General features: G+C 36.9%; 1 protein-coding gene across 25 annotated transcripts in view; it reads right to left on the bottom strand.

The window, feature by feature from the left end:
• sif (still life) overlaps positions 1-14,140 on the bottom strand; it is a 682,529-nt gene that overhangs the window by 138,698 nt on the left and 529,691 nt on the right. For 21 of the 25 annotated variants that reach the window (XM_067129380.1, XM_067129383.1, XM_067129387.1 and 18 more), the window contains 5 exons: positions 4,804-5,071; positions 2,154-2,297; positions 1,440-1,622; positions 551-699; positions 39-162 (listed from right to left, as the gene is read on the bottom strand). In XM_067129380.1, coding sequence (XP_066985481.1) covers positions 39-162; positions 551-699; positions 1,440-1,622; positions 2,154-2,297; positions 4,804-5,071 — 868 coding nt within the window. The remainder of the gene's footprint in view (positions 1-38; positions 163-550; positions 700-1,439; positions 1,623-2,153; positions 2,298-4,803; positions 5,072-14,140) is intronic. The other 4 variants (XM_067129384.1, XM_067129386.1, XM_067129389.1 and 1 more) reach the window with 1 other exon arrangement.

Here is a 14,140-nt window from a genome sequence, read left to right as displayed (position 1 = left end):
CAGAAAATAAGAACGAAAGTGATACAGTAAAGGCCTACCTGATTGTCTGGCAAATTAACCTTGTACTGTTGCTCTCCCTCGAGTTGCTGCTGCATTTGCAGCGAGCGTCGAGACGAGACACTATTGCTTCGCGATAACATGGGTGCCCTGCAACATTCAAGACTTTCTCAGCAATGCACAGTCTTGCAGAAGAAGGTAATTCCAACCTTATATCAATGAATCCCAGGTTATACTTCATTTTAGCCCTTCAGCAGCTAACAGTGACATAAGCATTGGCAAACGAAGAAGGAACATCTTGATTTGGTGAAAGCTTTGTTATGAATTGACAAAAGTATTACTTTAATCTAAGGAACATCTTCCAAGGGTGAAATGTACTTTTTAAGAAAAACACGATACATTGTAAGCTGCAAAGTTATCAAGACTTACTGAAGTTTCTGTAAATTCAGTGGAAAATAAGCCACAAAGTCACCAAGACTTCCTGAAGTTTCTCAAGATCCAAACGAAAGTGAGCCCTCACAAAAAGCAGCTAAGCTTTCGAGGTAATGCTTACCTGCGTTTAGTGGCTCCTCTGCCAGCGAGGAGATTGTTGAGCAGGGAGGGACTTCGGGCACAAATATAAGCATGGAAGCTACTGACAGTAAAAACTCCTAACCGATTGAGCGTAGTCTTGGTTGTACGGGAGACGTGAGTTAACAAACCCTGTTAACAAAATAAATAAATAAATAAACAACAAACACAAAATAATGGCTTCATACTAAAGTTTACCTTGGATGAGTTAATTCACACGTTACAATCAGTGAATCATCAGAAACCTCATGGTACAATATGTGAATCGGCAGGAAAACTCATGGTAAAATATATTAATCAGCAGAAAAAACATACAACAGTCAAGATTTGATGGCAAAACAATTGTCTAAAGAAAGGCTTCTTTAGTTTTGTGCTTCTTGATAATAAATCACAACTGTGACTTAATTTTGTGCACAGCAAAACAGATTCACATCTTCATCTATTAACGTAAGACAGTGAGTGTATCTAACATCTAAGTCAACCAGTCAAAAAGAATTTTGACTTGGTGAAAGGCAAACATACTGGTCAAATGTTTTTAGTTTAGTTAGTACTGGTCGAATGTTTTTAGTTTAGTTAGTTCAAGGCAATGTGGAAACAAGATGAAACTATGTGCTTATTCCAAAGTTAATCACGTTGTCTGCCTTCAAATCTATGACTGCTTAATTTACTTAGCATTGCATTTATTACAGGCATTTCTGCATTACTGAAAAATTACAGAATCCTGAACATTTTAATGGTCACTACTTTGACATGAACCTGTCAATAAACAGTTAACACATCAAGAGACAATGCATATAAATGTGCACCTATAAACACAAAACTATCAAGACCCAAAGTCAGAAGTGTCCGAACTCGCGATCCTTCGCACTTGCCTTAGGATTGGGCAATTCCCCAGTCTGTAAGGAAGCCATGTAGCAACGCAGACGGAACTGTTCGCAATGTAGTCTCTCCAGGTTCTCTTCCCACTGCATGATTTGACCCATGATCTGCTGTTTGCTCTCGGCATCTGACACCACTGACAGCTGGAGTTCTGCCATGTGCTTCAGTTTCGAGTCCTTTGGGGAAGGAGAGACATTAACTGAAAAGTCTGGGCGTTTGCTAAGGACGTACACAGTAAGTTTTGATATAAAAATCCTCTCTATAAGAAATAGATATCTGTCCGCATTCTGGTGCAAAACAAGAATTCTGATGAAAACAATACGAATTGAGAATCAACCTATTATTACGTGAAAACATCTGCTTGGTATTATGAGTGATACTACATAAAAGAAAAATATTTAATAAAATATTTCACTGAATTTAATACTATGATCCTGTTGTAATTACTCTAGTGCAAATCTGCTTTAAAAATAAGTATCTAATTATACGAGTTAAGCTCTTACTGTAATTATTGCTAGGCAAACCTACTTTCAAAATGAGTAGCCACTTAAGTTCTACCATGAAATAAGTACAAGTATACCATATTCAGAGTAATCTTAAGTGATTTACCTTCCTAACAAGGGTATTTTTTGTCTGATGACAAACAACAGAGTAAACAACAGACCCACGGCACAGGAAACATCAAAGGCTCCGCGAACCAAACTTACAGACTCAATAGCTCTGTCAATGCGGAAGATCTCCTCCTGCAGGAGATGTAAAGTACCCGTCTTGCCGCGGTGCCTGGCGAAGGCAGCTGCACATGCGCTGTGGATGCTGTTCACCCAGTTCTCCAGTTCGACTTGGCAGGGAGCCTGGAAAAAGAGGTGGCTTTAGCTGACCTGTTCTTGGAGGGATAAGTTACGGTATCTGCTTTCCTTGGTCGTCAATGCATCGATTCTAATTACACCAGAGTCCTGGCGAGGCAAAAGAGTATACAACCTTTTATCTATCTTGTCCTTCTCTCTTTCTTTGTCACCTTCCATCTATCTTGTCTCCCGCTCTTTCTTTCTAGCTTTCCATCTATCTTGTCTCTTTCTTCCTTTCTAACCTTCCGTCTATCTTGTCTCCCGCTCTTTCTCTCTAACCTTCCATCTATCTTGTCTCACTCTCTTCCTTTCTAACCTTCCATCTATCTTGCCTCCCTCTCTTTCTTTCTCACCTTCCATCTACCTTGTCTCCCTTCCCTTCTTTCTCACCTTCCATCTATCTTGTCTCACTCTCTTCCTTTCTAACTTTCCATCTATCTTGCCTTCCTCTCTTTCTCTCTAACCTTCCATCTACCTTGCCTCCCTTCCCTTCTTTCTCACCTTCCATCTATCTACCTTGCTTTCCATCTATCTTGCCTTCCTCTCTTTCTCTCTTCCATTCTCACCTTCCATCTATCTTGTCTCACTCTCTTCCTTTCTAACCTTCCATCTATCTTGTGCCTCTGTCTTTACTTCTTTCTTTAAAACTTCAGCTAAAACCCCTTACAGACAGGGTCAACAGACTATAATAAACCCAAGAGGGCTCCAAAGGGAAATCAGTCTGTAGAGAGAGACAAGTTACAGGAAAGGTGACAAGTAAATAAACGCGAGGGAATAGTAAATAAAACTGATATAACTGAACCTCAGGAGATGTCAGCGGAGAGCACGAATGAATTCGTTCCTCGCTTAAACATTCGGAGATCGGAAGATTCCACAAGCGCACTAGGCAAGCTATTCCACATTTTAGTTGCAGCCTAGATAAAACTCCTAGCAAACTGAGTACAATCGAAACCTCCTGCGAGTTATACTAAATTAAATTAAATTATTCCTTCTTCAGCCAAAAGACTTTGAAGTTTACGAAACGAAGGACAAACGATTCTTTTAAGATTAGTTTCCAGGTATAAAAAGATTATAAAAAGGTTAAGAACTTGAAAATGCGAAGAGAATAAAAGAAAAAGTGAATAAAAAAGGAGAATATGTTTACGAAACCAGGTAAAATCAAGTATCTGGGTTTAAATAACGATTAAAACCATCAAAAAAAGAATTTTAAAAAGACGATCAGACGAAAATTAAAGATAACAGGAATAGAAGAAAACGCAAATAAAAAAACAAAACGAAAAGCAGTTTACGAAACCGAGCGAAAACTTTTTTCCTAAGACGAGTATCAAGGTTAAAGGAAAGACTTGAAAAAAAAGATAAGAATAGAATGAAAGAAAACGGGAATAAAACAAAACGAGAATAAAACAAAACATAAATATAAAGAGACGCAGCGTATTTTTCCATCTATTTTTCGTTCTCCTTGCAAAGCCCAAAGGCTGCTGGCTGAGGTGACGAAGGGCATCAAAGGAATGGAGCCGTCAGTCTCTCGGGCCCTCGAGAGAGAGAGAGAGAGAGAGAGAGAGAGAGAGAGAGAGAGAGAGAGAGAGAGAGAGAGAGAGAGAGAGATGAGGATATCGGGCTTAGACGATATACTAAGGAAGATGAAGATATTCGTCGCAAATATTCATCTCAATTTTATGTTTTCTTTCTTCCTCTGATAAGTATGGTTATTTAAAATGAATGGAATGAGTCTAATGAAGGTGGATGATATGAGGATGATAATTATTAGTGTTGATTTATTTCTTTTTCTCTCTCTCTCTCTATGTATATATATATATATATAATATATATATATATATATATATATATATATATATATATATATATATATATATATATATATATATATATAAAACTTTGCTTCTTAGACCTAAATCAATCAATCAATCAATCTGTCCCCTAGATACAGCTAGGGGCTCAATTCTGAGTTCTTTTTTGTTCAGTGATTCGTGTCTCATTGATTACCCACAACCTAGCAGAGACTACGGGGCTTTAAAATCAAGGGCGCTTGCCCATGGTCTATGTAACTACATCATATTTTACTGAAATACTTAAGTATTCCTATGGAAAAACTAATACGAGCAACTTGAAATTCAATTTACAATTGTTCCTCAAATATGTTAGACACATACATATATACACAAACACACACACACACACATACATATATATATATATATATATATATATATATATATATATATATATATATGCATATATATATAATGTATAAATGTGTGCGTGCGTATCTATCACATGTATAGAATGAACTTGCTGACAGCCAAACAGACCTCTCCCTACACCATACTTCTAGATCGGAGAGACCAAGCTAACTCAGTTAGAGAGAGAGAGAGAGAGAGAGAGAGAGAGAGAGAGAGAGAGAGAGACACACACAATTTACCTGGAAAGAAAGAAAGCCGACAGACCCACATCCGGGCGCGCGCAAAGGCGCAGGCGCAAGCCCAGTCCTTACCTGGAACAGGTAAGCGTCTCCGAAGGCCGTCGAGAGACAGAAGATGTAGTCCCTCTTCGGGTGTTCCGGAATCGGCTGCATGATGGCGCCGTCCACGATGATGAGGTGTTTCGGGGCCGCCTCCACGGAGCGCCCTTCCCTCGAGTCGCAGGGGTAGAAGAGCAACGTTGTGCCCTTCAGGCAGACCCAGTAGCCCTTCCAGCCCCGCTTGCGGGCCAGCTCGATCTGGTGCTTCTTACGCAGCAGCCACTTTTTGACGCTCAGGAATCTGCAAGAGAAAAGGAAACGATGATAAACAATATACTTTATATAAGATTCAATTCTTTACCAATAAAAATATCCATTTTTTGACGCTCAGGAATCTGGAAGAGAAAAGGATACGATGGTAGAACAAGAACTATACTTTATTTAAGATTCAATTCTCTATTAATGAAAATATCTAAATACGAACTTATTTTGCATACCAAATCATCATTATTTGCAAACCATTTTTTTGCTTAGATCTGGATGAGAAAATGATACAATGATAAAACAAGACTATACAACGATTCAACAATCACGCTCTGGGATCAAATTATAAGAAGCTATCGATTCTTTATTAATAAAAAGACTCAATAATTTGTTAATGAAGGTATCTATCCACGAATATACTTCGCATATCGCATCTTCCTTTGCAAACAATTGCTTAGATCAGTGACAAAGCACAAACAACCAACCAGTTACGCAGTCATTATGGAAAGTTTACAGACCATTTCTCCATTGGAATTGACAGTTAACGAGAAAATGGGAGGTAACTGGTCTTTGTCAGTTCTTCCTCAAGCAGCAAATAGTCTACTATCGTCGATTCTTCGACATAGCACAAATGTACATTAATTATTCGATCTCGGATAAACATAAATTGAAGAAAAATGAGTAAACTCAGCCAAATTCAGAAGTAAGAAAACAACACTTCTAAAACAATAGTATTCACCCCGAAGGAGCGTAGTGCCGTCAGTGCAACTCACGTGGTGCACTGCAGTCATTATCTAAGATTCTTTGCAGCGTCCTTCGGCCCCTAGCTGCAACCCCTTTCCTCCTTTTACTGTACCTCCATTCATATTCTCTCTCTTCCATCTTCCTTCCCAACCTCTTCTAACAATTGTCTCATACTGCAACTGCGAGGTTTTCCTCCTGTTACACCTTTCAAACACTTCTACTCTCAATTTCCCTTTCCGCGCTGAATGACCTCATAGGTCCCAGTGCACGGCCTTTGGCCTAAGTTCTAAGTTCTATACTCCATCCCAATAGCATTCAGTGCAATGGCAGTCGTCTTCTTCCCTGCGTTTTGAAACAAGAAGAAAAACAACTTTCTCATCAAGGTTACGCTACAGACCAAGCACCCGCGACCGAGCTGACTTGATTCAGTTTCATCCAATTTGAGTCCAAAAGTTTTCGCTTTCGTAATGACTTGGTCGCCGCTATTATCTGATTTGGACTCAAAAGTTTTTGTTGTTTTGCCTCCGTTATAAAACTTGATGAAAATCCAACCTGATTGGGCACAGACTGGAAGGCAGGCGTTGCGGACGAGAAGGTCAGATCCCCACCTTGAATATACAGTACCCAGGGCACCCCCGTGTGTTCCATACTTCTTTCTGTTATGGTTTCTGAGATATTATTATTATTATTATTATTTTGTGCCTATTCAAGCTCCTTACGGAATATAAATACAAACCAAAACTAAGCTTTAAAAGTCATTCAAAACCTTCAAAACCTAACCATAAGGTAAAGCCAAAACCAGATTTTGAGTCTGCAAGTCGCCCATACCCACCAAAAAAAAAATAAATAAATAAATAAAAGAGAATAAAATAAAATAAAATAAAAACTAAACTCAGATATAAGTTATAACTCCCTTCCGGCGGTCTATCTCGAACACAATAAAAGATCTCTCTCTCCCTCTTTCTCTCTATCTCTCTCTCTCTATCTCTCTCTATTGACAGACGCCATTTTATTGTATGCAAAGCACTCCGTAAGGAAGAGGAGTTTTTCTCCGACGGTTTCATTTCTTCCTCGAGTACTTCCGGGAGGGGGTGTGTGTGTGTGTGAGGTGGAGGGGGGAGGCCGATGGACACTAGATAATTTCAAGAGGGCCTCTCTATTGTTTTCCTTAGGCAGTAGTGATTATATGCTTGCGTCGATTCTTGCGCGCGCACACAATTCACGTTTATATATATATATATATATATATATATATATATATATATATATATATATATATACATATGTTATATATATTGAATATATATACATTATATATATATACGCGCGTGTGTGTGTTAGTGTAATGAGAGAGAGAGAGAGAGAGAGAGAGAGAGAGAGAGAGAGAGAGAGAGAGAGAGAGAGAGAGAGAGAGCACTTTGGAGCGAAATAATCATAATTCATGAATAAAACAAATCTCAGTGTTCCTCAAGTGCGCGCATGCAAGCGCACAGGCACGCAAAGGCACTCACAAAAACCGAAACGGAAGACAGAGAGAGAACTTTTCACCTACAGACAGACACAGGCTCCTTCACAAATGCTAAGGCAGAAAGATGCAGACAGAAGACAAAAAAAAAAAAGAAAAAGAAAAAATAATAACTGTGTAAATAATAAAAATTACAAAAAATAACAAAACACCCACTGAAAGCAAAAAAACCAAAAAATAAAAAAAAACATACAACGAAACGCCTATAGGAACTCCATTGAATTACCAGGGTTTTGCTATTGGCTGAGCGCGCATTCCCCCCACCCGTAACAAGAAGCCTGTTCCGAGAGAAAAAAAAAAAAAAAAAAATAAACTAACAAACTGAGCAAACATGAATATATTCTCCACCCTTCATATTCCCCGCCGGATTAAACATACACACTTGAATTCTCCTGCTCCCGATACGCGCCAGTTTCGAGTTATCGGAAAAAAAAAAACCTGTGGGGAAAAAAAAAGGTTTCTTAAAATTACGAAATACTGAAGGGTACAGAGGTTGTGGTTGTTTAGCCTTGCAGAAACATCCAGCATGACGAAAAAAACAGTCTTTAATTCGAAATCTTTCTATTAAGACAGTTTACTCTCTTCTCTAATTAATCATTTCCCCTCCACCCTTTCCTCTTTCTAGTTCTCTGACTAAACGTACTCCCCCTTTACTTTATCAATTTCTCCTTCAAGATACTTTTTGTCCTTCACTTCTCTTCGTTCTTATATTTTAATTCGATCAAATTTTTCCTCCAGCCTGTAACTCAAATCTTTCCATCAATCTGGCTTTACCCTTTATTCCCGTGTACACTAACTTCCTAATCAGAGGAATTTATTTCTGGTGATAGAAATTCATTTCTCGCTATAATGTGGTTCGGATTCCACAATAAGCTGTAGGTCCCGTTGCTAAGTAACCAGTTGGTTCTTAGCCACGTAAAATAAGTCTAATCCTTCGGGCCAGCCCTAAGAGAGCTGTTAATCAGCTCAGTGGTCTAGTTAACCTAAGATATACTTATTTTCCTTCAGATTTGTCTCTTAATTAACTTATACGCCCATATACACACAGTATATATAAATAAATATATATACATACAGGAACTTCAAAATTTATTCCCTAAAAACTATCGTTTACCCCAACAAAAGAAAAAATTATGCATATACATCTCGTTTTAGATATATATAAAAAGTGTCCATATGTATATTTACACATTTTACAAAGATACATCGCACTGGTATTTTTATGAATTTTGTATACAAAAGTTAAACCCACACTTATCTTAACTTAACAGCCGTGAACACGTCAACTCAGTGAAACCTATTATTGCTTTCAAAAACTCAAACTACAAAAAACACAAACAGAAAAAATTAAGGCCAACAAACAACTATCAGAGAAACCTTTTCATTACAGTACTCTAACAATGTACCGTACTATATAACCCAATAAATGAACTTTATAAAAAATAAAAAATTAATTTCCGCTAATTGCAATAACGGCGCCACCTGTTGGTATCGACAAACTAATTTCTCAAATTAATGTCCTAAATATTCCTGTCGGTTCTACAATCACTGCGTGATGCAGAATGACACTATCATTGCCATAATTATCGGGGTCTCATGGCACTGATTGGGAGAATCATAATTATAATTATTGTGGCCTTTGAGGCAATTAGCTAAATTTTGACTGAACGTGTAATATACGTGAATTCTGCTGTTCACAGGGAGCTGCTTTCTTAAACTAATATTACTACTAACTACTAATGCTACTATTACTACTACTATTACTCAATACGCTTAATGGACAAATAACAGCAAAGAAAATAGATATGAAATTAATTCTGATAAAATCTACGCAGCAAATAAAATAGATATTAAATTAATTCGGATAACATCTACGCAAACATTTGTATAAAAACTGTTGAAAAAGATCAGTCGGTGACAAAAATTGTTATATAAAAAACTGGCATGTATGGAAATAGGCAACAGCTTGAGAAATATACACATAAAATCGTATTAGAAATATACGCTAGTATACGTTACAAAACGCTTTCGGCAAATACTCTGGAATATCCGAACACCATACGGTTGACGATAACAAGAGTATTTATCACATATACTCGAAAAATATATACCAAAATAATCATCATGAATATTAAAATACAAACGCATTAACAGCATCGCGCAGACAATCTGACTCGATTAGGTAATGTCCCTAATCGCCATTAGCAAATGCGTCAACATGCAACATTAATAAAACACGTCTGAGATAAATCATTAAGAAATGCAGAAACTTAGTTTATATCAGATTCCCTCTTCTTCTCAAGCGCTTACGTAAGACACACAGCTCCTTAAATTCCGCAATTATGCTTCTTTATCGGCAATTTACCTCTGTGATTCCCCTGAATTTCCCTCTCTCCTTCCAAGGGAGGGTATTATCTCTCCTCTTTTAGGGGACCTGCTTCATGCAGACGCCAGGTTGCCAGTCCCGTCGGCGGATACTCTCTCTCTCTCTCTCTCTAACGTTCATTTTATAAAGTAGGTCATAAGCAATGGGATTTCTTCCATTTATGCAGGTAAAGAATTAAAACAGATCTTATATGCTCGTTACTGAGCGAGAACTCAAACATAATAAATATATATATATATATATATATATATATATATATATATATATATATATATATATATATATATATATATATATATATATATATATATATATATATATGTATATGTGTATGTATATATATGTATATAGAGAGAGAGAGAGATACACCATTGCTACTTGAAAGTGAAACAAACGGACTGAAGTGGTGGGTCGTTACATGGAGGAGCATATTTTTCTCTCTCTCTCTCTCTCTCTCTCTCTCTCTCTCTCTCTCTCTCTCTGTGTGTGTGTATCTGTATCTCTCTTTCATCCGTACTACTAATACTACATTAAAAGTGAATAAATCATAATTTATCAACAACACAACACCCCTCAGTATTCCACAAGCTATCTAGCACGCACACACTCGTCAAAACCTAAACGAGAGAGAGAGAGAGAGAGAGAGAGAGAGAGAGAGAGAGAGAGAGAGAGAGAGAGAGAGAGAGAGAGAGAGAGAGAGACTCACTCAGCTCCTTCAGATGAAAAGACAACAAGAACTAAAATATTCCTCACACGCAAGGTAACACACAATCGGGATTACAAGGCGAAGGACCCACTTCAAGGAACAAGAGCAAAGGAGGGGTGGAGTTCTTGTATCCTTCTAACGATGATGGGATCAGTAATGTTCACTGGGAAACTCTTTTCAATTTATTAATTTCTTTTTCATTTAGTTTTGCCTTGTATCTGAATCAAATTGCTGCTATATTATCCCATAAATATTCACCGGAAAGCTCTTTTCAATTTATTAATTTGTTTTTCATTTAATTTTGCCTTTCATCTGAGTCAAACTGAGTTTATATTATCTCATACTATTCACTGGAAAACTCTTTTCAGTTTATTAATTTGTTTTTCATTTAATTTTGCCTTGTATCGGAGTCAAATTGATTTAATATTTTCTCATAAAATTCACTGTAAAATTCTTCCGTGCTTATCCATTTTTAATTTTATTTTTCCTTGTATTAGAGTCAAATTGCTTTTATATTTTTAAATAAAAAGGGAAAATATTCCCTATTTTTATTTGCCTGTGAAAAACCTGCCACATTAGTCCATCTTTTGCTCAGGTGGACGAAAGTGCAAAATGTTAATTAAATCTACTATTGAACCATCTTCGACTACGGGAAAACTTTCAATTTCTTTTGAAAAAGATGGATGGAATATAGAATTTAGGCCAAAGGCCGAGCACTGGGACCTATGAGGTCATTCAGCGCTAAAACGGAAATTGACAGTAAAAAGGTTTGAAAGGTGTAACAGGGGGAAAGCCTCGCAGTTGCACTATGAATCAATTGTTAGGATGGAAAATAAGATGGAAGAAAGAGAATATGAAAGGAGGTACAGTAAAAGGAATGAAAGGGGTTGCAGTTAGGGGCCGAAGGCACGCTGCAAAGAACTTTAAGTAATGCCTACAGTGCACCGTATGAGGTGCACTGACAACACTGCCTCACTACGGGGTTTGACAAAAATGGAAATGATTCCTTCCTGCTTTTTCTATATTAAAGGGGATACTTCATTCAAAATCGAATAAACAATTGCACTGAGAATTCTAAATTTTTTTAACCAAAAGCAAAACAGTTGTTTCTCTCTTACAGGGCAAAAATCAGGAACAGTTTTCACGTGGCATTTTTTATTCACAAAGGTACCTATTGACGATCTGCGGGAGATTTCTTCAGATATATTAGAGAACAGACATTTGGCTATACCATTTTCCAAGAACACTCTAACGGAATTTATTAAATCAAGTGAAAGAGAATCTATATTTGAATTCAATTGGAAAGTTTACTCTCAAAACTTTGTTAAAGGCAACGGGTAACCTTTTATCTACTGTACATGGTTAAAAAATTTATATATGGAATTTTTTTAGAGGAAATATTAAACAAATTCATCGCACGCACTGTTGTAAGGTTCAGTTATGTTTAGGAAACTCCTGATTCTCCTCATCCTCCTGGAAACTACTTTCCTCCTCCTCCTCCTCCTCTTCTTCCTCCTCCTCCTTCTGCTTCTTCTTCTTATGCTAAAATCCTGCTATTCATTCTGAAAATCTAAATCCCTTGTCCACCCTGAAGCTGATGTTTTTCTGGGAAAGACACCTTTATCCCCTAAAGGAAGGGGCGGCTGCTTCAAGTTGAGAGAGACAACGAAGCCACACCCCAAATTTTTTTCCTCTCCTTATAACTATGAGAATCGATTGATTGAGGTGATTTGTCAACTGGCGCCATAAAACAATGGCTAGCAGTGTCGAAAAACTTTATATGTTAAAATGATATGAATACGATAATCAATAGACGACTGGTCATATGAAAATGTATTCATTTCACAAACAGGAATAACAAACAAGAAAACCTAACTCATTGAAAAATAACAAACCAGAGCCTTCTATTCAGAGGTATCTTTCACTGAAAACAGAATAACCTTTCTTTCACTGAAAACTAAATAGCCTCATTCATTGTAAAATAAGAAACTTTACATGACAATTCGTATTTTTCCTAAGTATCTTTCACTGAAAAATTTGTGAAAAATAAATTTTAAATAATTTGTAATTTTCAGAGGTATACAACCCAGAGCCTTTTATATAGGAGTATCTTTCACTGAAAATTCAAATTAACACCAAAATTCACATGAATAAAATATGCGTGCCCCAGAAAATAACAGGATAAAATACTAAACTCCCCAAAAACATACGCGTTGGTCCCAGCAAAAAACAAAACAGGATAAAATATAATGTAATGGAAAAGGCAAGCCTCCACCTCATTTCATTTCAACGCGCTTGCGCGCTGAACAAGAGACCCAGGGAAACAATACGAGAACTTGGTCAGTTCTCTCTCTCTCTCTCTCTCTTTCTCTCTCTCGGAAACCAATTACTTTAAGGGATGTGGTTCATTTAGCAAACAACGGGAGGCGAATTCTATGCAAAACGGACCGTGCAGCAACCGTTCATTCAGCGCAAGTCTTACTAATAATAATAATACTAATAATAATAATAATAATAATAATAATAATAATAATAATATTTCGTGTTCGCTGGAGTCATTGACTGAGAGGCAATAACCATTTGCGGGTGATGTACGGTAGGTGAATTAGATTCTAACTGTCCACGTATATATAGTATATATGTATATATGTATATATATATATATATATATATATATATATATATATATATATATATATATATATATATATAATACACACACATATATATACAACACATGAATTTTTATTATTTCACCGTGACTTTTTTTATATTCGAAAACATTAAGCTACAAATGCCGTTCAATATCCAATTTGCTCTACCCCGGAACTAATAATAATAATAATAATAATAATAATAATAATAAGAGATAAGAGAGAGAGAGAGAGAGAGAGAGAGAGAGAGAGAGAGAGAGAGAGAGAGAGAGAGAAAAACAGCAGTTTTTTTTAGGAATTTTTTCTGATCAAATTAAACTTATTCCCACAAGAATTTAAAATAGAGTTAAAAACAAGATAAAAATATATAAAAACAGTTGCGTTTAATCTCGTACATCCTGAATTCCAGGTTCTGCACAGAGCTCTGGGAGCTCTGAACAAAACCAAGTCAGCGACCCACGAAAATTAAAACAAAAGAAAAATACAGAAATGTGACTGTGAGGAACACCAGGTTAGTTAAATTTCCAGTGACTGGATTTTACTCCTCCTCCTCCCTCCCTCCCTCCCTCCCTCCCTTCCCCCTTCCCTCTCCCCTAAAACTCACAACACGAAAAAGAAGAAAAAAAAAAACGTTATCATAACTATTAGGAAAGCGTTAACATTTAGGGAGAATGACTATGGATTTTAATTCTTAATCAAATTCAATATGATCTCTTTTTAATGGCAGAAACATAAACTCTCTCACAGAGAGAGAGAGAGAGAGAGAGAGAGAGAGAGAGAGAGAGAGAGAGAGAGAGAGAGAGAGAGAGAGAGAGATTTCCACTAGCAAAGGAAAAATAAATTGAGGTACTCTTCTAATTAGCAAATACTCCCACTAGCCAGCAGGCACACATATTCGGGGAATATAAAATGGTTGGGTTGGGTGGGGGTGGGGTGGGGGGTTCCTTAAATCACGGTACACGCCTAAATCCCGACCAGAATTGCAAATGGGACCTCTCTCCCTCTCTTTCCTTCAAACCTCCATATCCTACTCCTCTTGAAAATGGGGAAAATTATTTATATCCGTGGAAAAGGAAAGTTCAAGAAAGAAA

Source organism: Macrobrachium rosenbergii, chromosome 27 (assembly GCF_040412425.1).
Source record: "Macrobrachium rosenbergii isolate ZJJX-2024 chromosome 27, ASM4041242v1, whole genome shotgun sequence".
Lineage (NCBI taxonomy): Eukaryota > Metazoa > Arthropoda > Malacostraca > Decapoda > Palaemonidae > Macrobrachium > Macrobrachium rosenbergii.
This window is presented reverse-complemented; position numbering and strand designations above follow the sequence as displayed.